The sequence below is a fragment of the Microtus pennsylvanicus genome, chromosome 17, assembly GCF_037038515.1.
Source record: "Microtus pennsylvanicus isolate mMicPen1 chromosome 17, mMicPen1.hap1, whole genome shotgun sequence".
NCBI classification, from domain to species: domain Eukaryota; kingdom Metazoa; phylum Chordata; class Mammalia; order Rodentia; family Cricetidae; genus Microtus; species Microtus pennsylvanicus.
The window spans coordinates 3,969,867-3,990,929 of NC_134595.1; the positions used below are offsets into that span (position 1 = coordinate 3,969,867).

General features: G+C 41.8%; 1 protein-coding gene across 2 annotated transcripts in view; it reads right to left on the minus strand.

The window, feature by feature from the left end:
- Nucleotides 1-3,108: 3,108 nt before the first annotated feature.
- Ndufs1 (NADH:ubiquinone oxidoreductase core subunit S1) overlaps nt 3,109-21,063 on the minus strand; it is a 36,201-nt gene continuing 18,246 nt past the window's right edge. Inside the window, exons 11-20 of one of the 2 annotated variants that reach the window (XR_012908191.1) lie at nt 20,166-20,311; nt 19,173-19,301; nt 17,454-17,583; nt 16,056-16,216; nt 13,203-13,357; nt 9,869-10,044; nt 7,903-8,037; nt 7,749-7,821; nt 3,423-3,614; nt 3,109-3,241 (exon numbers count right to left, since the gene is read on the minus strand). Coding sequence is in view for 1 of the 2 variants with exons in the window: in XM_075951860.1 (XP_075807975.1) it covers nt 3,523-3,614; nt 7,749-7,821; nt 7,903-8,037; nt 9,869-10,044; nt 13,203-13,357; nt 16,056-16,216; nt 17,454-17,583; nt 19,173-19,301; nt 20,166-20,311 (1,197 nt within the window). In the remaining variant the exon portion in view is untranslated. Of the gene's footprint in view, nt 3,615-7,748; nt 7,822-7,902; nt 8,038-9,868; nt 10,045-13,202; nt 13,358-16,055; nt 16,217-17,453; nt 17,584-19,172; nt 19,302-20,165; nt 20,312-21,063 lie in introns of both variants that reach the window. The other variant, XM_075951860.1, reaches the window with a different exon arrangement.

The following is a 21,063-nucleotide window of genomic DNA, read 5'->3' on the forward strand; positions in this document are numbered from 1 at the left end:
AGAGGACACCTGGGCCTCCTCCGGCCTCGGCACACACTAGCATATGTACGTACATAACCCTCCACCCCCCAGCACTGAAATCAGAACATATGAGCTTCTATATGGGTCCTGGCAATCAAACCCAGTTCCTCAGTAAGTTATATTACAACTGTTAAAAATTCTATCAAAATGAACAAAGGATGTCTACGTAATAAAATAGTTTTCGTGATCTGTGATAGTGGCATTGTTGACTGTGCTACCCCTGGAGAATTTGTTAATTTCTCAGAATCTGTGAGAGGAAGACACCTTTTTTTAAAAAGAAAATACAAACTAGAGGTTATATAAAGCATGATTATTCCTCAGCCTAGGAACTAAGTTACACTTAGATGGGGACTTCCAATTTAGGATCAAGGACTCACCAACAGGCTTCCCTGCATCTACAACAGGGTACTCAGTCACTGAGCAGGCTGGACTCCTGCTGTCGGGAACAGGCCAAAGGATTATAAACTTTCTGATTTAACTATGTATGGGGTTGAAAGTGGTAGTTAAAATTTTTATCCTCAGCTGACAAACAGAGAAACAATGTTAAAAACTGTCCAACTCTGGGCCTAGAGAGATGGCCTTAAGAGCACTGGCTGCTCTTTCAGAGGTCCTGAGTTCAATTCCCAGCAACCAAATGGTGGCTCTCAATCATCTATAATGAGATTTGGTGTCCTCTTCTGGTGTGCAGGCAGAACACTGTATACTTAAAAATAAATCTTTAAAGAAAAAATGTCCAACTCTTCCAAAGTTGGCAGGAAATGCTGCAGTAAGTTAGCAACAATCAACGGTGGCAGCACAGTCACCTGGTCTGAGCAGAGTGACGCGAGCTCAGGTTTGTGTTTCTATTTCCCAAAGACATATGGTGGCAAAAGAAGCCATTTGTCATGGCACACGCCTTTAATCCCAGTGCTCGTGAGGCAGAGGCAGGCGGATCTCTGAGTTCGAGGTCAGCCTGGTCTACAAGAGCTAGTTTCAAAACAGGCTCCAAAGCTACAGAGAAACCCTGTTTTGAAAAACTGAAGAGAAAAAAAAATGTTCCCACATACTTACATCAGTAGCTTTGACCTTTCTCAGAATCCTATCACTACCAAGAAATTTTCCTCTTCTGATGGAAGTTTTATTTTACTCTTAGAAGCAAACCTCAGTAAATCTGACTAAATTTGGGCAGCATAGCAAGACCCTTTACTCAAAGAACCCACTCTTGCCGTTAGTACCCAAGTGTATTCTTGGGACCTAGAGGGCAGCCAAGGATGTTGGACCCACTTAGCTGTAGCCAGCTCCTTCTCACTGGAGTAGCCAATTCACTGAAGAGCACTGTGTGGAACTCAAGGCTGGAGTTATGTCCCCTTGAGGCCAGCAGTGTCGAGTGGTGAAGAATACTGGGAGGCAGAGGAAATCTGTATTGGATTCAAACGCTTAGAACAAAGAATTTAGACTTTCAGACAACTAGGAGTTTTAGGCAGAGTACTTTTGTGTATGCTGGGGTCAAAACCTAGGTCCATTCACATAGATGCTCTATGGCTGAGTTACACCCTTAACCCCAAGCTAAGTACTTTAAAGTACACAACTTCAAGACAGCACCAAAAACAAAGAACTCTGAAAAAACCTGGCAAACTCTGTATAGTTATTTTGTGTGAGTTGCGCACTCTGAGTGTACTGTCCAGCTTCTGAATTATTGATGGCACACTCCTACTCTAGAACCATACTGTTGCCGAGGCCAGGAAAAGGCTATCCTATACGTGGGGGTCTTAGTGAAAGGAGAAAGGAATTAGGACTACAAAAGAAGGAATTTTGAAAAAATAAATAAAACAAAAACAGTACTAAGGCTGTATTGCAATGGCAGAACACTTGCTCAGTCTGCTTAGGCCCCGGTTTAATCCTCTAAGTACAGATAAAACAAGACAACCAAAAAACCTTTACGTACTTTTGGATCATCTCCTAAGTTAATTATAAAATGTTTACTTTTTTCTTTAATTAACCCCCCCCCCAAGAGAGGGTTTCTTTGTGTAACAGCCTTGGCTGTCCCGGAACTCACTCTGCAGACCAGGCTGACCTAGAACACAGAGCTTTGCCTGCCTCTGCCTTCTGACTGCTGGGATTAAAAGTACACACCATCACTGCCCAGCTAATTATTGTTTTATTGTATGCATATGGGTGTTCTGCCTGCATGCATGTTATGCACCACTTGCATGCCTGGTGCCCACGGAAGCCAGAAGAAGAAGATGATGTGGGATCCCCTCTGTATGCTGTGAATATGTCTTATTACCATTGGTTAATAAAGAAGTTGATTTGGCTATTACTAACTAGCTGTTACAACTTAAATTAACCCATTTTAATAATCTGTATATTGCCATGTGCCCTGTGGCTTAACCAGTTCCCACATCAGGAAACCGATCTGGAACTGAAGTTAACAGGCAGTTGTAAGCCATAGGTGGGTGCTGGGAATTGAACCCGGGTCCTCTGGAAGAGCAGTCAGTGCTCTTCATAGCTGAGCCATCTCTCCAGCCCCACATTTCTATTAATTAATCTTAACAGAAAACTTAAAAGTTTTTAAGACTTTTTTTTTTTTCGAGACAGAGTTTCCTTGTGTAGTCCTGGCTAACCTAAAACTCACTCTATAGATCAGGCTGGCCTCAAACTCACAGAGATTCACCTGCCTCTGCCTCCTGAGTGCTGAGATTAAAGGCGTGTGCCACCATGTCCTGCTGAGACAGACTCTTAAATCTGTAGTGCAGGCAGCTAGAGTCTGTAGGAGTCAGTTCCCTCCTCCTACCACGTAAGTCCCAGCGCAGGCAGCTAGACTCTGTAGGAGTCAGTTCCCTCCTCCTACCACGTAAGTTCCAGGGCTCAACTTCTGGTCAGAGCTGGCAGCAAGTACCTTTACCCATTGTGAGTCATTTTGCTGGCCTTAAGCACAAAACGTGAGACTGAATGGAAGATCTTTGTTTTCTTAAGCCTTAAGGGTTGAATCTTTAGCCTTACACTACTGCACCAATGAGCTATGTTCCTAGTCCTAAAAGGCCTTTCCTTTCATCCATTTTGAAACAAAAATGATCTATGAAAAAAATCATATTTTAAGGATCAGTGTTTTTAACATGAAAGAACAAAGGTTAGCTTTATTAAACTACTTGATGCTTGTACATAATACATAAACTTTAAACTGCCAAGATTCTGGTTAAGGGCAATACCATTTTCAAGTAAGCATAGCATAACTTTAAATATTATTATTCAGGGCCGGGTGGTGGTGGCGCACGCCTTTAATCCCAGCACTCGGGAGGCAGAGGCAGGCAGATCTCTGTGAGTTCAAGGCCAGCCTGGTCTACAGAGCTAGTTCCAGGACAGGCTCCAAAGCCACAGAGAAATGCCATCTCGAAAAACCAAAAAAAAAAAAAAAAAAAAAAATTACATCATTCAGAATCACATTGGAAAACGTCATCTTGTAAGGGATTACACCAATGTCCATTTACTGACTAGAGCAAAACCGGGTCCCTGGTGGATGTCTCAGCATATGGACGGCTCCTCTACCGCCTGAGCGCCCTCTGTGACAGCTTTGACACACTTGGCCATTGTCTGTGAGGCTCTGCTAATTGAATCTGAAAGACATTAAGAACATGCATTTTGTTAACAGAACTTCCTTTGTTGTTTTGGAAACAGTGTCTCAGATTTCAGACCAGACAGGAACTCAATAGTATACCAAGTTAGCCCCAAACTTGTGGTGCTCCTCGTACCTCAATTCCCGTGTGCTGCGATTACAGGGAAGAGCCACTATGCCAAGGTTTTGTTAATGTGACTTTAGAACATGCACTGAAAATTTAGTGTTCCACATATTCAGGAACAAACGATGGTGAGACTGTAATGCAATTATAAACAAGCAATCCATTGTGCACATAACCTCTTTACTAGGCAAGTATGTTTAAGCTAGGGTCTTGTTATCTTGTGCTGCTTATGAAGCCAAGAATGACCTCTTTGAACTATAATCCTCTTGCTTTCACTTCTTGTTTACCACCACAGCTTTCTGGTTAACTGCTTTTTAATATTTAGCAATAATTAAATAATCACATAAGAGCTAGACAACATACCAGTATGAAAAAATTAAATGACAGAAAATTCTTTAAAAATAAAGACACAACTGTTTAGGTGGTAGGCTGAGACAGAAGGATTGCTTTGAGTTTCAGGTCTACCTGGCCTACTCAGAATTTACAAAACAAAACAAACCACCCAGGTGCTGGCAAAGGGCAGACAAACTGAGTTTGAACTCTGAATCCCAATGTAAAAGCGTCACGTGCGGGCACACATCAGTAATCCTAACACCACCATGACAAAATAAGCACTTAGACTAAAACAATCACCCTGTAGTTCGGGCCAGCTAGTCTGGGGTAAAGAGCACGGCGGAGACAGCAAGAGAACCTCAGTCTCAGCATGACGGAAAGGTCTCTGCTTCGGAAAGTTGTCCTCTGGCCTCTACAAGTACGATGGTGGCATGAACAGACATGCTCACACATGAGCAAACACACGCAGTCACTGGCTTTCTTTGCTTATAATAAATTAAAATTAAAAAAAACATACACTGGCTCGGCACACACCTTTATCTCAGAACTCGGGAGGCAGAGGCAGGTGGATCTCTGTGAGATACAGTGTGGCTGGCTTTATGTTGAAGTCTTTAATCCACTTGGACTTGAGTTTTGTGCATGGTGATATATATGGGTCTATTTTCATTGTTCTACATGTTGATAACCAGTTATGCCAGCACCACTTGTTAAATATTCTTTCTTTTTTCCCATTTGATATTTTTTGCTTCTTTGTCAAAGATCGGGTGTTAAAAGATGTGTGGATCGATATCCGGGTCTTCTATTTGGTTCCATTGATCCTCCTGTCTGTTCTTATGCCAATACCAGGCTGTTTTCAGTACTGTAGCTCTGTAGTAGAGTTTGAAGTCAGGGATTTTTTTTTCCTGAAGAATTCCTCTTGTTTATTGTCCAAACAGCTTTTATAACAAAACATAAACTGTGTGGGAAATACTTCTGTCTCCTAAGTAACAAAGTGAATAGCTTTTTTTCACATCCACATCTACCTGTCTGCTCCGTATGCTGTCACGTAGGCTTGAATCAGCATTTCTATCAGGCATCCTCCAAATTACAAAGAAAGGAGCAAACAACATCTTGACCTTTTGTTAGTGACAGCCTGTCTGGATGAAGTCAGGGATTGTGATGCCTCCAGAGTTCTTTTACTGTACAGGATTGTTTTGGCTATTCTGGGTTTTTTGTTTTTTCATATGAAGTTGAGTACTGTTCTTTCGAGGTCTTTGAAGAATTTTTTTGGAATTTTGATGGGCATTGGGTTGAATCTGTTCAACATAAGGTCCTACTATGTGCCAAAGTTTAACCTTGAACTCCTTAGTCTCCTGTCATCCAAGTGCTGAGACTATAGGTGTAAGCCACCATGCTCGTCAAAAACTGCCAATCTCTGAAGACAGAAATTTTCCTGCCTCTGCCCCTCAAGAGCTAAAGTCACAGTGATGCTTCATTATGGTTTTGTGCTGGGTTCTGTTGTATTCTACAATGACCCCAACTTGTATTTATTTTTAAAAACTCTTGTTTAGAAATTTGTTATTGGTGTGGGGGATGCACATGCCAGAGTGTCTGTGTGGAGGTCAGAAGACAGCTTTTAGGGGTTGGTTCTCTCCTGTTGTGGGGTCAGGGTTACATGGCAAGTTCCTTTACACACAGTAAGCCATGCTGCTGGCCCTGATTCTAACCTTTTTAATCACCTCATTGAAATAACCTATTAATATATGCTAATTTAAAACATACAAAAGGGGCTGAAGAGACAGCTCAGGAGTTAATATCATTTGCTGCTCCTGGGGAGGACTGGGATTCAATTCCCAGCATCTACTTGGTGGCTCAGGGGATCCAACACCCTCTTCCCATCTCCTCAGGCATTTACACACATATGCTATACACGGACATGCATACAGCAAAACACTATACACATTTTTTTGTTCTTGTTTTTTGAGACAGGTTCCTCAGAATAGCCCTGGCTGTCCTGGAGCTCACTCTGTAGACCAGGCTGTCCTGGAGCTCACTCTGTAGACCAGGCTGTCCTGGAGCTCACTCTGTAGACCAGGCTGTCCTGGAGCTCACTCTGTAGACCAGGCTGTCCTGGAGCTCACTCTGTAGACCAGGCTGTCCTGGAGCTCACCTTTCTCTGCTTCCTGAGTGCTGGGATAAAGGCAAGCACAACCATCACCCAACTGTCACTGCATACACGTTTAAAATGGCATAAAACAAAAGAAAAAATTAAAAAAAAACAGAAAAAAACCTATGAAACATAATTTCAGGGCTAGAGATGTAGTTCAGTTAGTAAAAGGCTGATGCGCTGAGCTGGACCCCAGTGACACGTGCAGGTTCAAGCAGGAAAATTACAAATTCAAGGTCATCCTCCGCTGTAACACAACTAGTCTAAGTCACCTTGGGCTACATGACACCCAATTTTAAAATAAACAAATTTATGCTATATGCTTTTACATATGAAATTATTTATATATTAACTATCACATACATTTACCAACTGCTGTCAAATCTATAGAAAATGCACTTCAGACGGTCTGTTGTGGACTATTACTTTAACTAGGCAAAGATGTGTTACATTTGTTCATGCTGCATTCGTTTAACTGTGTAAAGATGTGTTGTTTTGCCTACCTAAGGCACCTGACTGGTCTAATAAAAAGCTGAACAGCCAATAGCCAGGCAGTAAATAGATAGGCAGGGCTGGCAGGCTCAGAGAATAAATAGGAGGAGGAATCTAGACACAAGGGGAGAAGAGGAGGGAAAAAGAGAGGGAGATGCCTAGAGCCAGTCAGACATGGAGGACATGCAGAATGTAGGTGAAGCAGGTTAAGTTATAGAAGGCAGTGGGACAAACAGAAGGTAAGGCCGAGCATCGTGCCGTGAACTGGGGAGCCTGTTACAGGTCTATATTTCTTAAAAAATTTCTTCTGGGGGGTGGTGGTGGTGCACACCTTTAATCCCAACACTTGGGAGGCAGATACAGGTGGATTTCTGTGAGTTCCAGGCCAGCCTGGTCTATAGAGCAAGTTCCAGGACAGCCTGGACCGTTTCACAGAGAAATCCTGTCTTAAAAAACAAACAAAAATTCTTACAATTTACCTCAGAAGCCCTATTTAATATACTTCATATTTAAATATTTTGAATATTTCATCTATAATTTTCAGACGAACCTTGACAGTATTTTTAGTACTTTGAAAAATCCTAAATTTCTGTTCAGTAATTTTTCTTATAATAGTAAAATTTTACATTTAAAAATCTGCTAACTCTTTTGGGTGTTAAACTTTGCTTACATGTCACAAGCACTGAAAAAGTTAGAAGACTAGGGGTATAGTTCCCATGCTTAATGTACCATGAGCTTCCAGCCCCAGTCCTATCTCTTAAATTCCATTAATGTTCGACAATTCAGATTAGAGGCCAGTGAGGTGGCTTCGTGAACCAAGGTGCTTGCCACCAAGCTTGATGACTTGAGTTGGATTCCCACAGATTGTCCCGAGTGCACACTCTTCACGGTGAGTGTATGCTTGCTCACACACAAATAAATGTAAAATCACAAAATCCTCAGATTGGAAGCAAACAGTGCCAAGCACAAATAGCTATAAAGATAAAGCAGGTCCTCTGATTCTCTCTGGGTAGTCGGTAGTCGAACTGAGAGCTACTTACCTGTCATATAGAAGTCTTTTATAGTAAGCTGAGGTGGAACAAGTGGGTCAGCAAGAAGTTCCTGGTTCACCAGCTGAAAAAATATGACAGATAATCAGTACTATTGTGTCAAGATATACACCATTAGGAAAATTGTTTACAGGCAAGCTTTTACCTGGGCAAGCTCACTTGCTTGCTGAAAGTAATTAGCTCCTTCAACATCATCATAACGAACAAGATTAGGAGAGACCTCTTCTAGACGGTTCCTCACTTGATCCAGAGAATCATATGGAAGAGTGATACCTGCGATCTACACAGATCAGATTCATCAGGACATACAACTTTACTATTGCAGTATGTCAGAGGTGGGGCAGCCAAAATGACTTGTTTGGAGTCAATCCCTGGACCCTCTGGGTGCAGGGAGAGAGCAGATGCCTTCAGGATGCCCTTTAAACCTCAAATACATGCTGCAGCACGCACCGCCCATGACCCAAAACAAAAAATAAATGCCACTTAGCATGGTAAGGTAGCACAGGGTTTTGAAATATTACATTTGTTTAACGATATAAAGATGTGTTGCTCTGCCTGCCTAAGGCACCTGATTGATCTAATAGAAAGCTGAATGGCCAATAGCCAGACAGTAGAGGGACAGGTGGGGCTAGCAGACACAGAGAATAAAAAGAGGAGCTATCAAGACACAAGGGGAGAAGAAAACAAGGGAGGGAGAGAGAGAAAGATGCCCGGGGCCAGCCAGGTCAGCCAGACATGGAGTAGGATACACAGAATAAAAGAAAGGTAAAAAGCTCCAAGGCAAGATGCATACAAAGAGACACAGGTTAATTTAAATTATATGAGATAGCAAAAAAAGTCAGTGGTGGTGGCACAGGCCTTTAATCCCAGCACTCAGGAGGCAGAGACAGGTGGATCTCTTGCCTGGTCCACAGAGCAAGTCCCAGGACAGGCTCAAAGCTACAGAGAAACCCCGTCTTAAAAGAAAAAAAAGGGGGGGCCGGGGAGAGAAGAGATAGCAAAAATATGAGCTAAAGCTAAGGCTGAGCATTCATAACTAAAAGTAAGTCTTTGCACTATAATGTGGGAACTGGCTGGTGGCCCCAAAGAAAGCCTGCTATAGCTCAGACCTTCAATCCTTGCATTTGGGAGGCAGAGGCAGGTGGATCTCTGAGTCTGAGGCCAGCCTGGTCTACAGATGGCATTCCAGAGCACACAGAGAAACTCTATCTCGAGAGGGTTGCAACTTAATATGTACATCAGACTAGGCTCAATCTCTAGCACCAAAAACGGGGGCAAAAATAATTTATAATTGCAACTATGGTGAAATAATGAGGTATTACTAAAAGGAAAAAAAACCCTCTATTAGTATCTTTTAGCAGACAAATTTTTCCTTCTTAAAAATTATTTATTCATCATTACTTTTTTGTGTATGTGTTTTGCCTGTGTGCGTATCTGTGTACCACATGCATGCCTGAGCTCTAAGTAGGCCAGAAAAGTGTGATAAATCTCCTAAAATGTCACCATGTGAGTGCTGGGAATTAACCCCAGATTCTCTGGAAGAACAGCCAATGATCTTAACCACTGAGCCATCCGTCCAATCCAAACAGATTTTTCAGGGAAGCATCAGGTGTGGAATACAGATATCAAAAACTCTAATTTATAAGATGTCACCATATTTATCTGCAGAATGTTGCTCCATAGTACAGAGAGTTCTTAACAAGTGCATGGTTCTGAAGTCAAGGATTACAGAGAGGATGTTAGGCTAAATACCAATTCCTATTTTAATATTTAATTTTCTGAAGGCCTTTTCTCCTATACTACCAGGTTATGCAACTCTCCCTCATTCTAGAGAAAAACTTTCCGCAACTTTGAAAATCATTTTAAGAAGCTAACATGTCTAGCATCCTTGAGGCAGCATCACTATGACATGCCTTAGTGAATGAAGATGTAGCTCAGCGGCAAAGCTCCTGCCTAGTATCTGCTGAAGCCCTGGGTCTATCTCCAGCACAATAAATTATGTACAAGAATTTATTGAACCTAGGACTGCATGCAATCACAATACCAATAGAGCTACATCCCCAGCTGCTTAATGAATAAAATTAGGTCAAAGAATGCCTCAAAAATAATACCTCCGAGAGAGCTCTTATGATTTTCCAGTCTTCTCTTGCCAAGCCCGGAGGTGTAACTGCCACTTTGGTTTGTTGGGCTCTACCCTCAGTATTGACATAAGTAGCAGACTTTTCTGTGTAAGCAGCCCCTGGGAGAATAACATCAGCTATGGGAGCACCAACATCACCATGATGTCCTGTGAGGAGAAACTGTATTAATAAACACAAAGTAGTGGTACACAATGGTAACCCAGTACCTGGGGCCAAGGCAGAAGAATCTTGAGGTCAGTGTGAATTACAGCTTAGACCAGTGTGAATTACAGTCTTAGAACCCAACAGATACTGGTCACTACTATATGTGAAGACCGCAAACATACCTCCTTTGTAATTCCTATTACTAGTTTTGTAGCTCTGGATACCAAATCACCTCATGCAAACTATTTACCACTGAACTATACTTTTTTTTTTGAGACAGGGTTTCTCTCTGTGTAGGCCTGACTGTCCTAGAACTTGCTCTAGAGACCAGGTTGGCCTCGAACTTGGAGATCAGCCTGCCTCTGCCTCCTGAGCACTGGGATCAAAGGCGTACACCACCATGTTCAGACATTTTCATAGGTTTAAAATGAGAATGAGAGGGTAGTTCAAGCTGGGTGGTGGCGGCACCCGCCTTTAGTCCTAGAACTCTGAAGGCAGAAGCAGACAGATCTCCAAGTTCAATGTCAGCCTGGTTTCCAGAGTTTATTCCAGGACCATCAGGCTACACAGATAAAAATCCTGTCTTGAAAAACCAACTGAAAGAAACAAACCAAATCCAAAATCCAACAAAGTCCTTCCCCAAAATCCAAAAACTTATTAAGACAATACTTTTTAAAATTTTGTATTGATCTTTATTAAGCTCTACATTTTTCTCTGCTCTCCTCCCTGCCTCTACGCCCCCTCACCCTTTCCCAAAGGCCCCATGCCCTCGATGTACTCAGGAGATCTTTTTCTACTTCCCTTGTAGATTAATTAGGTCCTTGTATATATACCTCTCTCAGAGTCCTTAAGGACAATACATTTTTGAGACGCGTTTCAAGACAGGGTTTCCTAGTAGCTATGGAGCCAGTCCTGTGGACCCCAGGCTGGCCTTGAACTCAGAGATTCACCTGACTCTGCCTCCCAGAGCGCTGGGAGTAAAGGCGTGCACCACCACTGTCCAGCAAGACAATGCATACTACGCTAGCCTGTGGTGCTGCAGGCACAGAGAGAATCAACCAGAAGTTCAAGGTCATCCTTGGTCAAACCAGGCGACCAGAGATTCTACCTCAGGAGAAAAGAAAAAAGAGAAAAGGTGTGCATATCCGATTGAGTGCCCCTAGAAAGCAGTAAAACAATATTTTAGTTCAGTCATTTTGTTTAGTACCAACCAATTATATTAACTGAAGACATAATATTTTTTTTCTTTTGGCTGTTTTGAGACAGAGTTTCTCTGCTTAGCAGTGGCTTGTCCCGGAACTCTTTCTGTAGATCAGGCTGCCTCAAACTCAGGAGATCCACTTGCCCTTAGCCTCCGAAGTGTTGGGGTAAAAGCGTGTGCCACCACTGGCATAAAATGTTATATAATAATTTTTTAAAATAAGATATTTTGGTTCGAGGCCAGCCTGGTCTACAAGAGCTAGTGCCAGGACAGGCTCCAAAGCTGCAGAGAAACCCTGTCTCGAAAAACCAAAAAAAAAAAAAAAAGATATTTTGTGTGTGTATGTTTGCCTGCATATATATCTGTGTACCACATGTATGCTGATGCCTGCAGAGGCCAGAGAAGTTGTTAGATACCCTGGACCTGGAATTACAGGAAACTGAGAGATACCATGTGGACACTGAGAATCAAGTGTTCTTAACTGCTGAGCCATCTCTCCAGCTCCTGTATAATTTTTATGGTAATGAAAATAAAATATCTACTATAAATTATGTCCATGTATACAATAAAATACTTACTCTAGGGAAACATAATTACAGTTACAAGTGGGAGTTCAAAAGAATGCATCAAATACAGAAAGTCAGCGTGCCACATTAACTGTCTACTTATGTATTCCTTAGCCTCTTGCTAAAGACCGCTGTAACTTAATTTACATAAGTCAGACATGGTCCAGACCTGTAATTCCCAGGATCTGGAGGCAGAACAGGAGGCTCATGAGTTCAGGGCCGGCCCGGGCTATCCTCTACAACCAGGGTCTACAGGGAGCTACATCTGAGGTGACGAGCACTCGCCAGGCATGAGAACTCACGGACAAGCTCCGTGTAAACGCTCCACATGACTTACTGCCTGTCCTGCCACACAGAATCCAAGGCAGTAGTTAAACTTTACAGTTTAGTCAGGCATGGTGGTATATGCCTGTTATCCCAGTACTTGGAAGTGGAGGCAAAAGGATCAGGAGTTCAAGGTCATCCTCTGCTAAGTATTGAGTTAGAGGCCAACCTGAGCTATATGAGACCTTGTTTCAAAGACAAAATTATAAGAAATATTTTGCACTATTAAAGTTCTTTTCCCTTATGGATAGTAATAATAGTTTATTATTGTTGTTATTATTAAGTAATAATGCTAAATATTCTGACAGCGTCTTATGTTGTCCTCAGTGACCTCAAACTTGCACTCCTCCTATCTCAGCTTCCTGAAGACAGGACTACTACTCGAGGCTAACACCCTCGTCATGAGTGAGCCAACTCTAGCCAGTCCTCTTACTGAGCATTCAGGTTACCACTGCTCCTTATTAAGTAATTTCAGGCAAGAAATCTCTCTTTAAATTTTTTAAAAATTATTTTGTGTATAGGTATTTTGTCTGTAAGTGTGTCTTGTACCACATACATGCCTAGTGACCTCTGATGTCAGAAGAGGGTGTTGGAGCCGCTGGATTGGAGTAACGACAGTTGTGAGCTGCCATGCTGGTGTCTGAAATGGAATCTAGGCTATCTGAGGAGCAGTCGGTGCCCGTGACTGCGGATCCCTATCTCCAGCCCAACAGGTAGTTTTTACTAGCAGTTTCAAATACAGTAAAACCTATGATGGGCTTTTAAAGATACCTCAAACTCTTTTCTTCTTGTCTCATCCTCACTAGGCTGGAACCATAGGCATATGTCACCCCTCTATATAACAAACAGATTTTGTTTGTTTTGATTTCTAAAATAAGGTTTACTATAAAATACTTGCAAATAAAAAAAAGTCACATATTCAAATTAATCAGATCCAAAGTCTATACATTTCAATGAACTTCTATACGTTTAGAACAGCCATTCAAAACAGAACTTTTGTGTATCAAATAGCTTTTAATATACACCATGTATGACTCTCTTTTGTTTCTGGTGCCATGGTGCTACTTGCCTTGGTAAATAATGAAACAATCCTTTGGCAAATCCTGTCGTGTGATACAACCTCCATCTGCTCCCAGAAGAAACAGCACTTTGGGAGGGTTCTTCCTAATTGCGTCTACCCCAGGTTTATAGCCAAGGTCCAAAGCAGCTACCTGGCTTGCAATCCTATAAAACAATTGTGGAATTCCAAATACACGCAGCATTCCCAGTATAAGTAATTCAATTTGGGTAATTACACAAGAATCATCACCACATCCCAGCTAAAGCAGGACGACCATTAGGAAGATATTTAGTCTGAGTTACACAGTGAGTTCAAGGTCAGTCTAGATTGCAGAGTAAGATCTTATCTCAAAGGAAGAAAAAAAGTAAAAGGGAGAAATTAAAAGTATTGATAAAACAATAATTCAAGTAGGGATGATGTAATTCCAGTTACAAGGGTCAGAGATATGAAGAACTCTGCAAGTTTGAGGCAAATCTGGTGGGGGCAACATAACAAGTTCATGGCTATCCAGAGATACAATAAGAACCTGCCTCAAAAAGAAAAAAGGAGGGGAGGGCAAGCATGGTAGTGCATGCCTTTAATACCAGCACTTAGGAACCAGAGGCTGTTGGATCTCCTAGTTCTAGATTAGCACGATCTACACAGCAAGTTCCAGGCCAGACAGAGCTACATAGTGAGACCCTTTCTGAAAAACAAATGAGACACACACACACACACACACACACACACACACACACACACACACACACACACACACCAGGGGTGGGAGGTAGGGGTGTGAAATAGTCATTCTTGGAAAACCGTTACTACAGATATATACAAGCTGGAATCTGCCTTTATAGAATTGTTTCCTACAACTACTGTTTCAGTGAAAATATCTCCTAAGAAAGAGGCTCAAAGCAACAACTCTTCTGAAACTAGCAGAAACATACAAAACAGCTCTGACTAGTCCAGTCAGACTAGTCTTATAACCTAAGGAGCTAATCTAAAGCTCAGTTACCTGTGCTATCGCTGCTTAATTTGTTTAATTTTGAGCTAAGAATGGAAACCACAGGCTTGCAATTTACACCACTAAACTACACCCCAGACACTCACAGAATTAAAAGTCGCTAGAAATTTGCAGGGCAGTGATGGCGCACACCTTTAATTCTAGTACTTAGTGTGTGCATGTAAGATCTTAGTGCATGCTATAAGAAAAAGAGTGTTATATATTATTATAGTAAATAACTATTAACATCTTTTGTTTTATTCTGGTATTTTTTTTGTCACTGGTTTTTATCTGTCTTGCCTTCTTTTTTGGGGGGGAGGGCATGAAGCAGAGTGAGCAAGGAAGTAGGAAGAACCTGGTAGGAGTTGGGGAGAGCAAAGAATATGATCAAAATGTATTGTATATTCTTTTGGGTTTTGGGTTTTTTGTTTTGTTTTTTCAAGATATGGTTTCTCTGTGTAACAGCCCTAACTGTCCAGGAACTTGCTTTGTAGACCAGGCTGTCACAGAGATCTGCCTCCTCACCCTAGCCCTAACTTTAACCCTGAGAGCTGGGATTAAAGGTGCGTGCCACCATGCCCAGCTGGAAAAAAAATTTTTTTAAAGAAAAGAGCCCATAAAGAATTTCACCAATTGTAGGTGAAAATTCTTTTTTTTTTTTTTTGAAAATTCTTATATGGTAATAAAAATAAGTTAAATCAGGACACAAAACTTATTGACAAAGTATGATTTCAAATATATAACTAAAAACAATCATACAGGAAAAAAAAGACTAGAGGGAAAGGAACTAAAATAGCAATAGCGAGCATTTTCAAATTGTGAAATAATTTAATTGTCACACTTTGTCTTTTTCAGCTTTCTTAAAATAGCATACTGGAGTTTACAAAAAAAATCTCCTTAAGCAGAAGGAGGGAGAACATGAGCAAAGAAGTCGGGACCACGAGGGGTGCACCCACCCACTGAGACAGTGGAGCTGATCTATTGGGAGCTCACCAAGGCCAGCTGGACTGTGACTGAAAAAACATGGGATAAAACTGGACTCTCTGAACATGGCGAACAATGAAGGCTGATGAGACGCAAAGGACAATGGCACGGGGTTTAGATCCTACGTAATGTGCTGGCTTTGTGGGAGCCTAGCCAGTTTGGATGTTCACCTTCCTAGATATGGACGGAGGGGGGAGGACCTAGGACTTACCACAGGGCAGAAAACCCTGACTGCTCTTTGGACTGGAGAGGGAGGGGGAAAGGAGTGGGGGGAGGGGGAGAAGGATGGGAGGAGGGGGAGAAGGGTGGGAGGAGGGGGAGGGAAATGGGAGGCTGGGAGGAGGTGGAAACTTGTTTTTTTTTTTTCTCCTTTTCTCAATAAAAAAAAATCCAATAAAAAAAGCATCTTATAAATTTGTTTTATTATTATACAGCATTTATGTGATGTGAATGTAAATTCAAAAAAATATTTTTGTAACCTCACATCCACCTCATAGATAAAACATATATTTTTAATTAAAAAAAATCTCCTTAGCTAAATTTTCAGATTATATTTTTGTTCATTTAATCAAAGTCAGAGGATTCACTGTAATTTTTCTGTTTTTTGAGACAGGGTTTCTCTGTGTAGCACTGGTTGTCTTGGAACTCATTCTTAGACCAGGCTGGCCTCAAACTCAGACAACCGCCTGCCTCTGCCTCTCAAGTGCTGGCTAACTCTTTTTAAAGAAAACATTTTACATTTCATATTTGCAATGGGAATAATTTTTCTAAAGGCTGCCTGTCCAAACAACCATGACAAGTCTGTCAGGAATGAACACACACACACACACACACACACACACACACACACACACACACCTTGAATTTTGTATGTAAAGCAATAGACAAACCTATGTAGAATATTCATAACTTTCCAGTCTCCAGAAACACCGCTCGTCACCCGAACCGTTTGTGCAATGCTGGACACAGCTGCAAGAATTGCTGCTCCATCATTTCTCTGGAGTGCGGAGCTGCCTAAAACCACCATGGGTTTCTTAGCTTCCTTTAAGACCTATTAAAAAAGAAAAAAAAAAATGAGCCGTGACCTTAAAACATTCCAAGTATAAGCTAGACAATCTAACCATAGTTGCATTTACGTGTTCTTCCAAGTTTGGGACTCTAACATGAAGAATCATTAATTTACCTAACAGTATCTGAGTTAATAAAAACATCTTGCCAATGCACTGTGAAAAAGCTCAATATTTTACACAAGTAAGCATTGGGAATGAAAATCCTAGCCAGGTGTCCTTGGCTGGAATGAATATGGGTAAGCTGCTAGAACCTGGAGAGTGACCCTACAGATAGTCAAATGGCACTGAAGACCCAGGTGTGGTGAATATCCATGTTAGAGCACAGAAGAACTGAAGCTCAGGTGTCACCGCCTCCACTTCCTCTAGTCACTAAGACCCAGACAGAAGAGAACAAGGGGTGAGTTTCCAGAGGACAGCAAACTACAGGCTTGGTGGGAAGTTGAAAACTAAGTAAAACTGAAGAACAATACAACAGTATAAAGACATAAAATAGCTGGCTGGTGGTGGTGCACACCTTTAATCCCAGGAGAGGCAGAGGCAGGTGGATCTCTGTAAGTTCAAAGTCAGCCTGGTCTACAAAGCAAATTCCAGGAGAGTCAGAGCTGCTGTTAAACAGAAACCCTGTCTCAAAACAAACAAAATGCAATAAATTAAAGGAACTAGAGAGATGACTCAGAACTTGGAGAGGGATGGGAACTCTGTTTGGCAGCTCACAACCATCTGTGATTCCAGTTCCAGCCCTCTTCTGACCTCTCTGGGCACCAGACTCGCAAGCAGTAGATAAAACGTAGGCAGGCAAGATATTCATACACAGAAAACAAAAATAAATAAAACTAAAAGAAAGACTAACAATACTTAAGAAGCAGGGCTGGAGAGATGGCTCAGCAGTTAAGAGCACTGACTGCTCTTCCAGAGGACCTGGATTCGATGCCCAGTATCCACATGGCAGCTCACCACTGTCTGTATCTCCAGTTTCACAGACATACATGGAGGCAAAATACCAATGCACAGCCGGCGGGAGACAGAGACAGGCGGATCTCTGTGAGTTCAAGGCCAGCCTGGTCTACAGAGTAAGTTCCAGAACAGGCTCCAAAGCTACACAAAGAAACCCTGTTGCAAAACACCACCACCAACAACAACATAAAACCCAAACCAATTCACATAAAAATAAATAATAATCATCAAAACCCAATAGTAGACATGTATAACTTAAAGCACCTGGCTGAATGGATGTCTCCCTGAAGCAATGTCTTGCAGGACTTTCGGAGAGTCTCCTAGATGGTCGTATCTGTAAGTGAGGTCCACTGGACTACCTATGAGGGCTACTTTTAAGTCATTATGAAGCCAACTGAAACAAAAACAATTTTTGGAGTCAAATAAGTTAAGAACAGTCCTTGGTCTCACAATTCTGAGTCACAAAATGTCAAAAGCACAAAAGAACTCATAGAATACTTAATCTTAACAGATATAATTTCATGTGCACCTTTCAAAATAAGAGTGTTGTAAAAATGCATAAACAATTCAGGAAACAGATTTGTTGTATAGGAACCTAAGTACAAGTTCAATGTAGAAAAAGACTACTTTAGAAAAACTGACCTGTAGGTTATATTTCACAGTATTTTTATGGCAGAATCATTTATTTCTCAAATAGTCATGAAAATAAACTGTCATTTATTTACTCTTTACAGCGGGGTCCTATGGCGCTATGAATGCAGTCACCAACTATAAGGCTTTGGGGAAGCAATGCTCATTTAGCTGTTATCCTGAAGTAGTAATTCCCTCTTTCACTCTAAAACATCTCCCAGACAAGCCAATAGACAGTGTCCACAACACAAGTGAAAAGGACAGGGGTGGAGGGCAGTCTACACAAGAACTTGCCTGTGCTAGCAGAGGAAGTAAAAGGGGGATGAATGTGTGACTCTAGGCCGCCGGACATGAAGGAGGAAACTGCTCTAAAAGACAGGGCACGGCACACAGCTGGGCTGGCAGGTACTTACCTAGTCTACGAGGAAAAGCCAGAAGACAAAAGGAAATAGGATGGGGCTGGCTAGACAGCTCTGCAGGTTAAGGCACTTGCCACTCAATTCCATTCCCGGGACTCACTGGGCAGAAGGAGGAAACTAACTCCTGAAAGCTGTCCTGATTATCACAGGCACACTACACCACAGCATGTCCACATACATATACACACAAAATAAAATCCAAACAAACAGGCCTGTAATTCATGGAGACAGAGGTGGAAGCTAAAGGATCAGGAGTTCAAGTTCAACCTTAATTTCACTGAAAGTTCAAGGCTAGTCTTGACTACATTATGAAACCTTGTTTTTAATAAAATAAAGTAGCCAGGATTATTAAAGGTGGCGCACACCTTTAATCCCAGCACTCAGGAGGCAGAGGCAGGCAGATCTCTGAGTTTGAGTCCAATCTGGTCTACAAAGTGAGTTCCAGAACAGTCAAGGCTACACAGAAAAACCCTGTCTTGAAAAACAAAAATAAATTTAAAAAAATTAAAAAAAATAAATATAGGGCCAGGTATGGTAGCACCTGCTTATGATCCCAGCACTTGAGGTAAAGGCAGGAAGATTAGGAGTTCAAGGTTCATTCTGATTTACAGTAAGCTTGAGGCTAGCCTGGGCTCCATGAGACCTTGTCTCTATAACAAGGAAGCCAGATGGGTTGGTACATGTCTTTAATCCCAGCACTCAAGAGACAGAGGCAGACTGAGCTCTGTGAGTTCCAGGCCAGACCAACTCAAAAGAAAAGAAAACACTAAAATAAACTGAAAGACAAGGAGGGAGGGTAGAGTGAATATGTTAGGAATCTTCCTCTAGAACCACACAGTTAACACTTAGCTGGAATCACCTAAAATATATTTATATATGCAAAAACAATCACATATTTTCAAAATTCTTATTACATGAGGATTAAGTTACTTACCTCTTTCTAATTCTAGCATTAAATAGCGGTGCCTCAAAACGTGGATTTGTGCCAATTAGAAGAACAACATCTGCCTCTTCCACACCAGCAATCGTAGTATTGAGAAGGTAATTGGAACGTAAATCTGTGCTAAAAGTGTAATACATGGCTCAAGCTTACGAAGATAAGAAACTCTGAAAGAGAACTTAATACATGCTAGAATGCATACATAAAGTTAACACATGCTAGGAATCCATGGCCTACTATTGTAAATCACAGGGCACTCTCCTGACTTTTGTTTAGGAAACAAGGTCTCCCTTTACAGCTCAAGCCAGCCTGGAACTTGAGGAGTCCTCCTTTCAACCTTCCAAGCACATCAGCCACCATGCCAGGCAGGTGTGTCTAGATGAAATCAAACCTACAGTATTAATTAGTGACTATATTCTACAATTCTGGCGTTTGGTTTAATGTATTGAAGTCTTTTATTACCACCTATTAACTACACTGAATGGGTCTAGAGTCCTGCTTTCATACACGTGTAGCGTGGAGTCTGAGCACATTCAGCACTCAGTACCCCCCACTCCTGCCATCTTCCTCTTCTCAAACGGCCCTTTCTACTTTATATGTCAGAGTGCATGGGGAGTTGGAGAACTGCAGTGTGTCAGAACTGAACACTGATGTCACAGACGTGGCTGCTCCATGTAACTAAACAATGGCTGAGTACAGAAGCACTCATCCTTAATCCAAGCACTTGGGAGGTGAAGAACACAAAGTTCCTCTGTTCAAGATCAGCCTGGGGGGCTGGAGAGATGGCTCAGTGGTTAAGAGCACTGCCTGCTCTTCCAAAGGTCCTGAGTTCAATTCCCAGCAACCGCATAGTGGCTCACAACCATCTGTAGTGAGATCTGGTGCCCTCTTCTGGCCTGCAGGCATACATGCAGACAGAATACTGTATACATAATAAATAAATAAACCCGAAAGCAGCAGCCTGGAGCGCAGCTTATAGTCTCTCACCCAGCTCCTTCGGTGGGGAAGATCTCTTCAGTGCATAAGTTGTCAGAGTCTACTTTATTAAGCAAATCTTTCAGAGCGACTAAGGCTTCAGCATCCACCAAGCCACCTGCAATTGCTGCCACATCCTTGCCTTGGAAGCTCTGTAACTAGAAATAGAAAAACAGGGCAGCACTAGTGAACCTACAGTCAGCAAAGACCATAATTGTTCAGAAAATAAAACAAGTCATTTTCAAGTATCAGAAGAGAACTATGCATTGGGACACATCAGTCCTCTTTCCTGGCTAGGGGTAGCTACCACCCATCAGAGGGGCTTCTCTTCACAGCAACTGGACAGAATGCAGAGATCAACAGATCAAGGAGGCCCCAGACACAACAGATACATCTACATCATGGCTCCTGCATCTACAGCTCAGAGAACACCGTAGAAAAGACAGATTCTTTTTGTTTGTTTTTTAAGACAGGGTTTCCTCTGTGTACCCCTGGCTGTCCTGGAACTTGCTGCAGACCAAGCTGGCCTTGAACTCAGAAGTTGACCTGCCTTTGCCTTCCCAAGTCCTGGGAAGGTGTTCGCCACCACTCCCAGTTTAAGATTAAAATGTATTGTATGAAAATTATTTTCAACAAAAAAAGAAAATGGCTATCAACTAGAGAGTGGGAGGGGAATGAGAAGGACTTGAAGAAGAGTAACAGGGAGGGCCTGGAGGGAGAACACAGGAAAGCAATGCAATTCTATTTCAATTAAAAACATTTAAGAAATAAAAAAGGGGAGCAAATATAAAACATTAATTTAAAAGAACAATGTTGTCAAAGCTATTAGCAAATAACAGAGTTTTAACCCTTTCTTTTACTGCTGGATCAAATTAGCATATAACTGTTGATATAACTTATGAGATCTCAA